Source organism: Festucalex cinctus, chromosome 17 (genome assembly GCF_051991245.1).
Source record: "Festucalex cinctus isolate MCC-2025b chromosome 17, RoL_Fcin_1.0, whole genome shotgun sequence".
Lineage (NCBI taxonomy): Eukaryota > Metazoa > Chordata > Actinopteri > Syngnathiformes > Syngnathidae > Festucalex > Festucalex cinctus.
Window position 1 is genome coordinate 11,225,981 of NC_135427.1, and position 13,539 is coordinate 11,239,519.

A 13,539-nucleotide genomic window follows, 5' to 3' on the forward strand; every position below is an offset into this window, starting at 1 on the left:
GGTATCAAAACAATGGGGTAACCAAATTTATTTTATTGGTTACATACTATAATTACTTCTGCTGATAATATTTCCTCTCTGCACAACACTCATTCAGTCATATAAGCCACCTGCAAGCATTATTTCCCATTTCATAATTAAATTTGCCCCCCTTTCTTTACTTTGGTCTTCAGTCACTGCAGTGGGAGCCCTTCCAAAAAGTACTTGAAATGACATTGCCTGCTTCAAAAATGTTTAAGCCGCACTCCCAATAAAGCTTGTGCGAATTTGAGTGCTTCATATCAGCGATTTTGCAACGTCTGTGTCGCAGGAAATTCCACAAAAATTGTCCACAAATAAATCTTTGTTCATCTATCTATGCCAGCGACGTACAGTGACAGGCACAATACTTGACACTGCTTTATGAAGCATGCGTACGTGCGACTTCAGTTGGAGGCGCTGTTTCCGAAGCAGCTGGAGGTGGAGGGGAAAGGAGGGGCGGCGGGCGATGCGCCGGCATTGCCGCCAGCGGCGGCGCCTCCGCCGAGGGTCTTTCGGATGGCGGGCATTAGGTAAGGTTCCCGCGACAATTGGAGCACGTCCGCGCGGTCCTCCTTGTGATAAGCGAGGCAGCGGCGGATGAACGTCTGTGAAGGTAGGAAGTAAAAGTGACCGCATCCGAAGGTGTGGTTCAATAAAGGTCGGGAAATGCTGCATTTGAGTGGCATACCTTTGCTTCTGGGGTGACGACGGGTTTCGGGGGGAACTGTACCTCGGTAGCTTTGAGGATGGTGTTCTCTTGGAGGATGTCCTGCTGGGATTGGTTGTGACCAAATGGCTGGACGAAAGAAAATAAAAATGGTACATCAGAACATCTTAGGATGCTCCTCGGGACACGTGCTCATTTAGAATTTTGAGTAATGTTTTACTTCATTTTTTAAAAAGGAGAAAGAAGAGTGAAAATATGTTTTTATTTTCCAGAGAAAGTCTACACTTTATGAGATGTATTTCTATAAGAAGACGCTTTTATTAATACAACAATCAAGTCATTTTTAAAGACAAAAGATGTGTAAAGATCACTTATTTTTACAAGAAAAATCTTAAATTTTATGAGACTATGCATCTTATTAAAAGAAAGCACAAAAAAATTATATAATTACAAGAATATGGCATATTTTCATCATAAGACACTTATCATATAAGAACAAAGTCATATTTTAAAGAGAAAATGTGAATTTTATGGCATTATGACATTTAATAACTAATTATGAGCATAAACTTTTTTCAGAAAAATGATAATACAAGAATATAGTTTTATTAAAAATAAAACTATGAGAACAGTCGCATTTTTAGGATAAACCTTGTAGACAGCAAAATATGTGCCAATATGAGAATGAATATGTAGAGAAGAAATATTTGTAAAGGTATATTTTTACAAGAGGCGATGTTATATACACATAACTATGAAAAAAATAAAACATGGAGAAGAACATAGTTGTATAATATTTTTGGAGATGAAGAAGACAAACTTGGATATAAAGTTTTAGCATTACAGGATGATGCTGTATTTTTCCAAGAATAAATAATTTTTTTAACATAAGAAAAGCGTCTTCATTTTAGAGATTAAGCTTCTTTGATATTACCAGAATTAAATTCATTATTTTTTTTTTTATCCTTAATCTTTTCTTTTAATTCAATAACTTAATTTCAATGTAAAACCTTCTCAGTCAATCTGTATATTAAAAAAAAATGTGTAAAAGCACAATTACTGCAAAAAATCTAATTTTGAATTTATTGCAGTGTTGTTACACTCATTTTGTGTTGATTATTTTCTTTTTTGTGTGTGTTGATCAGGGGCAGACATAAGTTCTATTTCTTTCTGTCCCCTTCCATTTTTTTACTTTAAAGAGTGAAATAAAAATTTGAATTGAATTTCTTATAATGCCACATCCTTGGTCTGGGGCAACATTCCAGCAGACTTCCTGTTTACCTTGCGTCCGTATAAGCTCTGATAGAAGATGACCCCAAGCGACCAAACATCGACTTTGTTGGATATCTTCGGAGGCTCTTTGCCGACCACGAAGCACTCCGGAGGAAGGTACCTGGAGGTTACACGCCACGCGTATATTTACATACGACGGCGTTCCCACCATCGTGCCGCGTCGAAGCAAACTACCAGTATGTGCCCGCCCCCTGCGAGGTCAGCTCGATGCCGTCCGATGAACCGCAGCTGTCGTCGTCCATGATCTTGGACAGGCCGAAGTCGGTGATTTTGATCTCGCCGCAAGCGGAGCCGTTCACCAAAAGGATGTTGCCTGGAATGGTGAACGATGACTCGCTGAAGCAAGAAAAAAAAACTTATCTGCGTGCTTTAACATGAATACCTGGCTTGAGGTCGTAGTGGATGATGGGCGGGCGGATCTGATTGAGGTACTTGAGCGCGTTGACGATTTGCATGACGACGGAGCGGCCCTCCTTCTCTGTCATCAGCTTGTTTTGCTTCAAGTAGAAGTCCAGGTCGTTGCCCTCGCAGTACTCCAGCACAGTGCAGAAGCTGATAGGGATGAAACGATAAGTGTGATATCGTGATATTAAAACTGCCACAATATTGCCGTCGTCATGTTCCCGATATTTAAATGCATCTGTTCAAAACGTCAGGTTGATTTCCATTTGTGCAGTTCTAGCACCCTTTGGTGGCTTTTTTTTCCGTGCAATTTCATTTTCATTAGGGATGTTTTGGCCCTTCTATGTTTAAAATATACAATAATTGTCAGTCAACATGTGGAGGAACTCAATGTGTGTGCATTAACAACATAACATAACATAACATAATAATAATAATAATAATAAAACATAACTGATGTTTTTTTGTTTTTTTTAAGTATGAGCTCATTTTTTGACAATATTGTGACCTTTTTTAAATATCGCCAACCTCCCCACAATATCAGGATAATTATCGTATTGTGAGCTCCATATCGTGATAATATCGTATTGTGACATTTGGATATTGTTACATCCCTAGAAGCTGACAAGATCACACCAAATAACTACCGATAAATAATACAAATATTTTCAGAATCAAGCATACTACTAATTATCGCATCAGTTAATTGGCTAAAAATTGAGAAATATGATGCAGGATGATTTGTTTTTTTTCCATTTGGACCCGCAATCTATGTGGGATAATATTTATATTATATTGGTTATTTCTTTTGGTTTTGGCATGTTGGAAATAAACGTTTAATGAAGCAATTAATCAAAAAATAAAAATAAATCATGAACGTGTGAAAGCGCTTACGAGTCCGTGTCGAGCGAGAAGTAGTCGTACAGTTTGACAATCCGAGGGTGATCCAGTTCTTTGTGGATTCTGTACTCTCGACAGGCGTGCCTGGAAGAAAAAAAAACTTTTTTTTCCCCAGATATCGACTACCAGTAATAGCAAAGTAGTAATTGGTATTTTGCCCTTTTTTTTTGTTGCAAAGGTACTTGGACAACATTTTTGAAGGTAGTAATGTGAGGACCATACTACTGTTTAGGCAAAATACTGTTGAGCTTAGAGAACATTTTGCAGTTGAAAAAAAATAAAACACCCAATAACAAGTATGAAATCTATAAAATGGCGGCTTTAGACTCACTTGTGGTAATTCTGCTTCTTCTCCTCCCGCCAGCTCTTGTTCAGCTGATGGATTTTAACGGCCACATATCTTTGCTCTGTTAAATCAAAAGCCTGAAGGGGGAAAAAAAAAAAGCGAACAATATCAAGATTAAGCAAGAAAAATTGAATGTAATGTAACAATTGTAAAGTAGTTACTAAACCTTGTACACTTCACTGAAGCCCCCTCTTCCGAGTAGATGTAACAGCAGATATCTGTCGTTCAGCGTCGGGTGGTCTTTAAATCTACAGCGAGACCTCTTTAAGCGTTAGTAAGTGTACCTAATGTTACGGCCAGCAACTCGGAAGGTCGACACGTACTGCGAATTGTCCTCATTGTGAATTCTCTTCAGCTCCCGTATGTGCAGATTGCGGACTCGCTCCAACCGCTCCAGCTCCGTCTGGATCTCCGCCTCTTCCTGCAGGACACACAAATATGTCATTATGCTGCTTTATGACTTGCATATTTTTTTTTTACCTTGATAATAATAATAATAATAATAATAATAATAATAATAATAATAATAATAATAATAATTAAATAAATAAATAAATAAATATATATATATATATATATATATATATATATTTTTTTTTTACATGAGGAAGTTACCTTTTTTAGATGACCAATCCGGAGTTTGAATATCTCCTCTTGCTCGTGATACTCTGCTAGTGACAGCCTGAAATATCAAAAAAAAAAAATTATGTCAATGATGTATTACAAATTATTAGATTTGATAATTTCCCACGACACATCTGATGATCTCTCACGACACCGATGGTACAATATACACTTGAGTATACAATGACATGTTAAGTTTCAAGTTAAAAGAAAGGAACGTTACATTACAACACAGCCAACCTTAAACATTTCTTGACAATAATATGTTATCTGTGACCTCACTAGTCTAAAACATGACATTCTGTTTAATATTACATTTGTGGAACATGAGTTATGAAGCAAAATCCAGCCATTTTTATCCATCTCGGGGAAGCCATTTTGCCACTTGCTGTCGACTGAAGATGACATCACTGTTGCTCAGGGCAACGACCAATCACAGCTCACCTGTTTTCTGAAGCTGAGTTGTGATTGGTTGTTACCTGACACTTGAGCCACTGTTATGTCATTTTCACTTGACAGCGAGTGACAAAATGGCCGCTTTCTGATACTGATTAAAAAAAAAAAAAAAAAAACTGGATTTTGCTGCAATATTAAACAAAATACCATATTTAGACTAGTGGGGCTGCAAAGAACATATTATTGTCAAGAATTTTTCCCCGTTAAAACTTACGCTTCATTCTCCTGGCCGTTGCTCCTGCTCTTGCGTTTGTTGTGCTCAGTGCTGGGCGGCTGCATCGGAGCCACGGGCGGCGGCTTCCTTTTCCCCAGCAGCTTCCTCTGCCTCTCGATGTCCTCACGCTGCGAGTTGATGCGCTCTTGTTGCCTGAAACGTGCACAAACGACAATCGGTAAGAAAAGTTACGCTTGACGTGTGAAAACGCGTCGTCGGTGGCCGCGCGCTGACTTGATGAGATTCTGAAAGGCGATTCCGTCGGCCCACTGCTCGGTGAAGGAGGCGCCGTGTCGAACCGTGGTGAAGTGGCCCAGACGCAGACGATCCTGCATGCTTTTGTCCCGGCACGTCCTCTTCTCATGCTTTGACTAACATTTGGAGAAAAAAAAAAAACTGCATCAGAAGAGATCAAATTAGCGGACGTGGCAAAAATTATACTTTTTTTTGTTCACAAACTCAAAGTGTGGCGTATCTGAAGATTGTGTGGTCTTGTAGGTAAGTCAAAAAAAAAAAAAAAAAGACAATAATATGTTCTATGCAGCCCCACTGGTCTAAACATGGTATTCTGGTTGATATTGTGTTCATGGAATATGAGTTAAGCAGCAAAATCCAGCCGTTTTATCCCTCTCAGGGGGCAGCCATTTTGCCACTTACTGTCGACTAAAGATGACATCATAGTTGCGCAGGTCTCGGGCAACAGCCAATCACAGCTCAGCTTCAGAAAACAGGTGAGCTGTGATTGGTCATGGCCTGAGTATGAGCAATTGTGATGTCATCTTCAGTCGACCGCAAGTGACAAAATGGCCGCACCCTGAAATGGATAAAAATGGCTGGATTTTGCTTCAGAGCTCATTCCACAAATGTCATTTTTAGACTAGTGAGGTCGCATATAACATATTATTGTCAAGAAATGTTGAAGGTTGACTTCCACTTTAAGCCACTTGTAAGTTGGACCACTCATACGTCAAGACATCACTTCATTTGCACCACAAACCTTTTCAATGAGGAGCTTCTTGCTCATGGTGACGCACTTGTTGAGGCGCTCCTTGAAGCGCTCCAGCATCTTCTGCTGTTCTTCCACCTGGCGCCGCAGGTCGCAGTTAGCCTGCAACAAGGTCATCTATGAATTAATATTATTTTCCAAAATCGATCAGCTCTACTTTTTACCCTCAACAGGTCATCTATCCGCCCCTCTTTCTTCTCCAAGTCGGAGTTCTTGCTCCTCTCCAGCGCCGTCAGCTTCAGCAGAGTCAACTCAGACTTTAGCAAGGACAGCAAAAAACATGTTTGTCACGTTCGGTTCCGTCATCACGGCGTCCTAGATTCTAGACATGGTCTCATCACGTCAGGTGGGTGATATTAATGCGACATAACATGTTCGTGAGAAGAATGTATTTCTGCTCAAATTTGTTTTCTCATACTGTTGTTACGGAGTGTAGTCTCATAACATAATAAAGACTTCACATCAGAAGAAAATTCAAATTCTGGACTCAATTAAGCAATGTCATGGCATATTTGTGGGCGAAAATGCGACAGGGCGATGTCGTCTTGTTACCTGGGTGGCTTTGTGGGAGCAAAAGTGCGCGGGGGCCATCTTGATCGAGCTGCACGACGATGAGTCGGTCTGGACCGAACCTGCTGATGAAGGACTGCTCTGCTGGAACTAGAAAACACACAGACGGAAAATATTAATAAAAGGCGATGGATGAGAAAGAAATTATAATTTAAAATATTGCTTCAAAAAATATTTTTGCAATATTTTACAATTGACAAATACTATGGAAAAGATGAGTGTTACAGGAGATAATACCTGCATACCAAGTAGATGAGTGTAAATTAGAGATGGGAAGTATAAGAAACATTTTTGATTAAGTCATCATTTTGCATCATTATTCTGTGTACAAACTGGCACTAATTATTTTTTAAACATGTCTACAGTGTATAAAAAGTGAAGAAAAAAAAAGGATATGGAATGGAATGTGACTGTAGCTTTTATTCATACAGAAACAAAAAAAATTGTGACTGACATAAAAATATAAGATTGTGAAAGTAAATATCCAATTTTAATAATTGTGCTCTCCTTTTCTTAAAGAAATAACAAATGACAATGACGTTATTCGAACTAAGTTTCAACTTTTTCATTTTTTTCCCTGAAGGGATTTACTTTCAAACGAGCTTTGAAACTGTTTGTTTTTTTGTTTTTGTTTTTTTTAGCAGGTTTTTTGTTCTGCATTCACTTGCAACAATATACACAGAATGAATAATTTATTTATTTATTTTTACTGAGAAGAAAAAATAAGTGCTCCTCTTGGAACAACATTTTTTTTTCTTTTTCTTTTTGTGGACTAAATAGCATGACTCGACTGGTTGATGGCAGCTCACTCACGGTCTTTTCTCATGTTGGAGAAGAAGTTGGAAAAGTGGCTAATGGTAGCAACCAAATTGCTGAATTGGCAACACCAACTTTGCTTTTGTAAGGTATCTCATCTCTGTTCGCTAGGTTAAAGAAAAAAGAAAAATACATCTTTAATTTGAATAAAACAATATAATCAACTAATTGTCCAGCCCTACAGGAAATAATCTTTTTTTTTTTTTTTGAAATGGCATGGCGCAACCGTGAATATCTTAAGCCATCTTCCGTATGACCGCAAGGAGTTCAGTTTATCAGCGCTAGCGATCCGAGGGGGGTGGAACCGAGTCTCACCGAGGGATAAGACAGTGAGTGCTGAGAAGAGCAGCAGCGCACCAGCACGGGGACGCCGCGGGCCGGACTGGTGCCGGAACCGCTGCTGCCGGCAAACTGGCCGCGCAGTGGGTGCGGATTTTCAAGTCAGAAAGAAATAAAAAGAGAAAGAAGACAGGAAGTGTTGAAATGAGAAAATGTAAGTTACGTTTGAATGGTGAGACCCGTATTTGTGCTCACCTCAAAATAATCACTCGTCTTTTGTCCTCGTCCCTTTCCTGCAGGGGAAACAAGAAATAGTGGAGAAAGCGTTTGGGCAGTAGTAAATAATAATTCATGCTTTTTTTTTTTGTTATTTTTGTATTGTTTATGATGAATGTATCTGTAGTGGATTAGTCACTTATATAAAATCGCTTTTTTATTTTTTTATTTAATTGTTCATTTAAAATAATTTATACAATTTTTGGCTGTTATTTACAATGAATATAATTAGTTTTTTTTATGTGCTCTATAAATACAGTTAGTCGAAAAATAAAATGATTCATCTTAATTTACGTAATTTAATTACGTAAATAAAAATGCACCACAACATAATTCATGTTCATTTTTGTCATTATGTATAACTAATTCATTTACAACAAATTAGCCAACTATTTAATATAATAATAAAACTATTTTCTATTTTAACCAAAATATTTAATATTAAATTAACCAAAAATGTATAATTCATACACATTTATTTATGCAAGTATAATTTTAAATTATCTAATTAAAAAATAAAATTAAGAGTAAAATGGAGTTGTAATTGTATATTTTACTAATATTTTTAATTTACAAAAAAAAATAAAAAATTAATACAAATTTTGGGTGTTATTTACAATGAATATATTTACAGTTTTTTTAAGTGCTCTATAAATACAGTTAGTCAAAAATTAAAATGATACATTTTGTATATTACGTAAATAAAAAAGCACAACAAAATAATTCATGTTCATTTTTATTTCATTATGTATAACTAATTAATTTACAACAAATTAGCCAATTATTTAATATAATAAAACTATTTTGCATTTTAACCAAAATATTTAATTTTAAATGAACCAAAAACGTATAATTCATACACATTTATTTATGTAAGTATAATTTTTGAATTATCTAATTAAAAAATAAAATTAAGAGTAAAATGGAGTTGTCATGTATATCTTTTATTTAAAATAATAATAATAATAATAATAATAATAATAATAATAATAATAATTAACCGGATTAAAGAACGAACTGGTGCCTACCGGCCATATATTGGCCACACTGTATTTGAGTATTATTATTTTACTCGCAGATTGGATTTACCTTGACTGTTGGTGTCACACACGTCCACTTTTCTCTTCCTGCTTCTCTGCTCGGCCTTCTTCTCCGGTGGCTGAAAACAAACATTGGCAAGACATTTGTTACATTTGTGCTGGGTCTGTTGGATCATACATGTTTCACACGTAAAATCAGGTGGGAGATTGTGCTCTAAGACCCAATATGGACAACATCACGCACACTCACACAGACAGAAATGCACACAAATTGCTTAACATTAACTTTACTTGCAGAATAAACCGGTAATGGGCATTAAAAGTCACGCTTTCAATATGTTACAAGCTACTGTACTGAAACACCATCTGACGAAAAAAATAATCTCCATAGTAGTAATATGGCAATGGGTTATGTAATCCTGATGACTAGCAAACCATTTTTGTATACTGTGACTCTCACTGGATTGTCCACGTGCACCTAAACAACACAGTCATCATATCTAATTTACCACAGACGAATAAGAGACTTATTGTCCATCTGAAAGTGACATAGTCTGCGATCCTACAGCCCAACCAACCTCTACTTCCTTGTCGCTAAGAGACCCAACGCTGCAAAGAGACTGGCTGGATGATTCACTGTTGATCTGGAAAGCAGAACACAGGACAAGACAGTAGATCCATCAGTCATCTGCTACTTATAGTTAGGACATAACAGATGTGTGCTATTCTAGTTGCTGGAGTTGAGCTTCTATAAGTGGCTTCATTGCGTCCGTCTTGTGTATTGAGAATAAAAAAAAACAAAAAAAAACAAGCCAAAATATGAGAAACATACTTGTGGAGTTGGTGCTTAGATAGAGGTGTTTTAAATGTTTAACAGGGGAGTTTTGAGGCATCTTTAGCTTGAGAATGTCGGGGGGATTGAGACTTCTGACCTTGGTGACGCCGACTCCAGTGAAGCGAGCTTCAAGCAATTCCTGCCTGCGAGGGTCCAAGCTTAAAGCCTGGCTGTGAAGTCCATCCATCGTGCCTTGAGAACGGAAGCCGAAACAAACAATTTAATGTGCATGTTGTCAATTAGGCTGCATCAAAAAGAAAAGGTCTTTGTTCACTATTTTTTTTGGGGGGGGGGGGGGGGGGGGGTCGCGACTACTCTAACAGTGTAAAATAATTGAACATTTCTGTCTACACGAGATACAAAAAGTCTACACACCCCTGTTCAAATGACAGGAAAAGCTGACGCACTGTTGAACTTTCGGCTATTTGGAGTTAATCAGAGGCACTTTAGATGGTGTGTGCTGGCTTCCATTTAACATGACTGCACAGTGCACACTTGTGCAACTGCATTATCTCAGTGAAAAGATTTTATTTATTTTTTTCCCACTGAGTCATACAGGTGATAGGTCACATTAGTGATGGAATATATCACAATAACCTGACATTTGAACAGGGGTGTATTATTTATTTACTTACGTCCACTTGACGTTATAAATTCGCCTTCAATGAACATTAGATGAACTAATGATTACAGAATGAAACATTGGTTGTCGACAAATCGGCTGGTGTGTGTACTGAGTGACATTTAATCAGTCGACGACTAATTATGACCCAGCTAACCAGAAACTTGTGAGACATATCCTCAAACTTTAATAAAACAACTAAACCTAGTTTTTCATTACTCATATTGTTTTATATTAACAGAAAACATCGTGACACGGATGACAAACTTGCTTCGGCAAACATTAGCCACTTGCTGTACAGTACTACTGTATACAGTTACGAAATTTAGCATGCTAATTTACATCTAAGATATTGACAACAAATTGGGAAAAAAAAAAAAAAAGTGTCTGAGAATTGCCGAGCACTTGGCAAAAAGTTTCAAGGGTGTTCGTAGAGTCCATGTGTATAAAAGTCACTGTTTAATATCATGACGATGTTTTATCGAGCTAACCCGTAACTAGTCCATGTTAGCATTAGCCGTCCAGTTGGTCTCACCTGGGGAGCCTTTAGCTCTTTAAACTGTCAATCACGGCCCGCAGCAGAGCGACTCCGCGGCGTCCATCCGGCGGTGAAAAGAAACTCTAGCAAGTCCCGCACACCCGCTGCAATGAAGAAATCCAACAAGCCATTTGCTACGTTTATTCCCAGTCCTTGGAAGGTATTGGTTAGCTTAGCGGGCGCTAACTGAGAGGTGCAGTGTGGCCGGTGGCCGGTGGCCGCCGGTGTCATCCGGGCAAGAGGCCGTGATCCTCGGGGTTTCCTCCGCTTCTAGGTGCCTCAGCACGGGTGAAGACTTGTCTGTCCGGAGCACCCCCACCCCCCCACCATTGATGGCCCTGCCCCCCCCCCCACTTTCTCTTCTTTGGTGGTCCCTGTCACATCCCCGCAACGTGGTTTGAATTTCCCCTGTATCGTAAATTTAAAGTCGTCTGCAAGGAGTGAAGTCCAGGTCGGTCCCGAGTGGCTCAACCCCGCTGAGTGAGTCGATGCTGAACTTTCTGGGGAGCTTTGGGGATGGTGCTTCTCTCTGGTTTTCTACTGATCACGGAGAAAGTAATCTTAAACAAATAATGACTCAACTTTGGACTTTTACTCACCTTTTACAAAATCGGACCCACGAAAAGTAGGCTTATTATTTGCGAATAGAAATGTCCATTGCTTAATCAGTCCTCACTTTTTTTCTTTTTTGCACCAATCACCAAAATAATAATAATAATAATAATCAAAAAAAATAATAATAATAATAAATGCATCGAAAAAGCTGAAACTGACTTTTTGCTTTAACTTAATTATATAACAAACATTATTTTAATCCCTGAAGGTAAATTCGAAATGTAAAAAAAGAGAAAAGAAAAACAATCGTAAAAAATACATATAATTTAAATGTGACAAATGTACAAAAATAAGTTAATCAATAGTTGTTATAATTACTTCACAGTACTGTATTAAAAAAACAACAACAACGCATGAATTATTGACGTTTTTCCAACAGCCAAGGAGCAACGCTGTAACCTGACGACGGTGCAGTTGCACCCAATGGCCAGGAGGTGGCAGTAGAGTAACGTATAAAAAAAAAGAAAAAACGCTAATGTGCTTGTTAAATATCGCTTTTATTTCCCCTTGTGTGTCCGTGATGATATTCTGCAATGTTCACCCCCCCCCCATTTTTTAAAAATATATTTAAAAAAAATTATGCTATCAGGTTAACGATATAGTGTATCCAGTGTTTCCTAACCTTTATTGACCCAAGGCACATATTTTATTTTACAAAAATGTTGCAGTGCACCACCAGACAGAAATGTCACAAAAAAGTGTGTACACAGGTCAAATATGTACCCTTTTTCATTTAATGCAAGAGGATTTAATTCTTCTGTCTGTCACTGTATGTTTCTGTCATAGCTAGATGAACAAACAAAGTTACATTATTTACAAATAAATCTTTTTTTTTTTTACCATTTAAGTGGAATTGGATAATTTCCCACTGCACAGCTGATGATTTTTCACAGCACACTAGTTGGAAATCACAGCTGTACAGTATAGGATGTATATATATTTAATGAACTTTCAATGTGTAAATCATCAACAACATTTATTAAAGCCAGAGGTTCGTTTTGTGACAAATCCTTGATCAAGAGCCACACAGTCATTTCTACATATTTACAAAATAACAATCATTCTTATTATTTATTGCTTTGTGACAGTAGAGACCTGCACATGATTCTGTGCCTTCCCACAGCGGAAGTCCGTTTCAACCTTGAAATGTTTTCAGCCAGCGTCAGTCTTTTCCTCTGTATGTGATGTTTGTGAAGGTGGACGTGGCCCCTTTATAAAGAGGATTGTGTCCCTGGAAGTGAAATATACACATGTATTAATTTACAAACAGTTCATTCTACTAATTTCGATGCGTTTCTCTTGCGCCTCTTCCAGCGCAAGTTTCTTTTTTTTCTCTTTTTTTTTCTTTTTTTTTGGACCAACCAATCAGATTTCAGCTTCATTTGTTGCCACGTCAATGTAATCTGCCCAAGGCCTTCACAATCAGTCGTGCTGGCTGATGCAACTTTAACTATATTTGCAATGAGACTGTTAAAATAAATCTGATTTTAATTTGTCCTCCAAGTGCAGGCCCTCAATGATATCATTTGCTGTCCTCTGATTGGTCGGTCAGAGCGCCGTGAAATGAATTGTTGCGGTTTGGTGGGTGCGCCGCACAGCAGCCAATTACCAGGAAAAGCCACTTCAGCCTTCCGCTAGCTACCTTTTGTAGTGTTGGGGCTCACAGCAGGCCACGCAAATAATAAAAAGACACCAAGATGAAGCATGTGCGTGTGGCCCCCATAAGCACCATTTACACCATAGCGAAATCTTAAAGCCAATATTTTGCTGCTTTTATTCTCCCTGTGACTGACTTGCTAAGTGAAAGTCCACCATTTGCTTATTATATGCTAACATTAGATCAAAACATCCATCCTGTCATTGTCTATGTCGTCAGCAAGCTTACGCATGTTGAATGGGGAAGGAAAATAATCCATAACATTATGCCTCCTATTACGGAAGCATATTGCATTCACTTAAAAAAACAAAAAACACAAAAAAAAAACAAATTTTTCTGACAAATTTTTGGGGGAGCTTTGT

At 37.9% G+C, this 13,539-nt stretch overlaps 2 protein-coding genes across 5 annotated transcripts in view; both read right to left on the reverse strand.

Moving 5' to 3' along the window:
* Positions 1 to 13: 13 nt before the first annotated feature.
* On the reverse strand, positions 14 to 11,242 carry LOC144004691 (serine/threonine-protein kinase tousled-like 2). 3 transcript variants are annotated; one of them, XM_077502108.1, is made up of 22 exons: positions 11,093 to 11,242; positions 10,903 to 11,009; positions 9,843 to 9,937; positions 9,489 to 9,554; positions 8,960 to 9,029; positions 7,850 to 7,887; positions 7,631 to 7,726; positions 6,482 to 6,589; positions 6,094 to 6,186; positions 5,921 to 6,031; positions 5,158 to 5,294; positions 4,924 to 5,076; positions 4,245 to 4,311; positions 3,953 to 4,050; positions 3,796 to 3,877; positions 3,615 to 3,706; positions 3,278 to 3,367; positions 2,364 to 2,533; positions 2,156 to 2,294; positions 1,970 to 2,081; positions 710 to 817; positions 14 to 626 (listed from the first exon to the last, which is right to left on the reverse strand). In XM_077502108.1, exons 3-22 carry the CDS (start codon positions 9,930 to 9,932, stop codon positions 426 to 428), a joined length of 2,121 nt encoding a protein of 706 aa, XP_077358234.1. In that variant the 5' UTR covers positions 9,933 to 9,937; positions 10,903 to 11,009; positions 11,093 to 11,242; the 3' UTR covers positions 14 to 425. The 3 variants fall into 3 exon arrangements, with proteins under 3 accessions (XP_077358234.1, XP_077358232.1, XP_077358235.1); XM_077502106.1 differs by having other exon boundaries at positions 10,903 to 11,237; XM_077502109.1 differs by lacking the exon at positions 7,631 to 7,726 and having other exon boundaries at positions 10,903 to 11,237.
* Positions 11,243 to 12,428: 1,186 nt separating this feature from the next.
* Positions 12,429 to 13,539, reverse strand: part of LOC144004690 (integrin beta-3-like) — a 32,850-nt gene continuing 31,739 nt past the window's right edge. For both annotated transcript variants that reach the window (XM_077502104.1, XM_077502105.1), the window contains one exon: positions 12,429 to 12,751. In XM_077502104.1, the coding sequence (XP_077358230.1) occupies positions 12,683 to 12,751 (69 nt within the window). In that variant the 3' untranslated portion in view covers positions 12,429 to 12,682. The remainder of the gene's footprint in view (positions 12,752 to 13,539) is intronic.

What these genes read in the sequence shown, in the direction of transcription:
- LOC144004691 (XM_077502108.1), bottom strand. Translation starts at nt 9,932, where the DNA reads ATGGATGGACTTCACAGCCAGGCTTTAAGCTTGGACCCTCGCAGGCAG. An exon ending in TTAGCGACAAGGAAGTAGAG is followed by an intron (nt 9,030 to 9,488) that starts GTTGGTTGGGCT and finishes GTTTGTTTTCAG; the next exon opens with CCACCGGAGAAGAAGGCCGA. An exon ending in TCGTCACCCCAGAAGCAAAG is followed by an intron (nt 627 to 709) that starts GTATGCCACTCA and finishes CTACCTTCACAG; the next exon opens with ACGTTCATCCGCCGCTGCCT.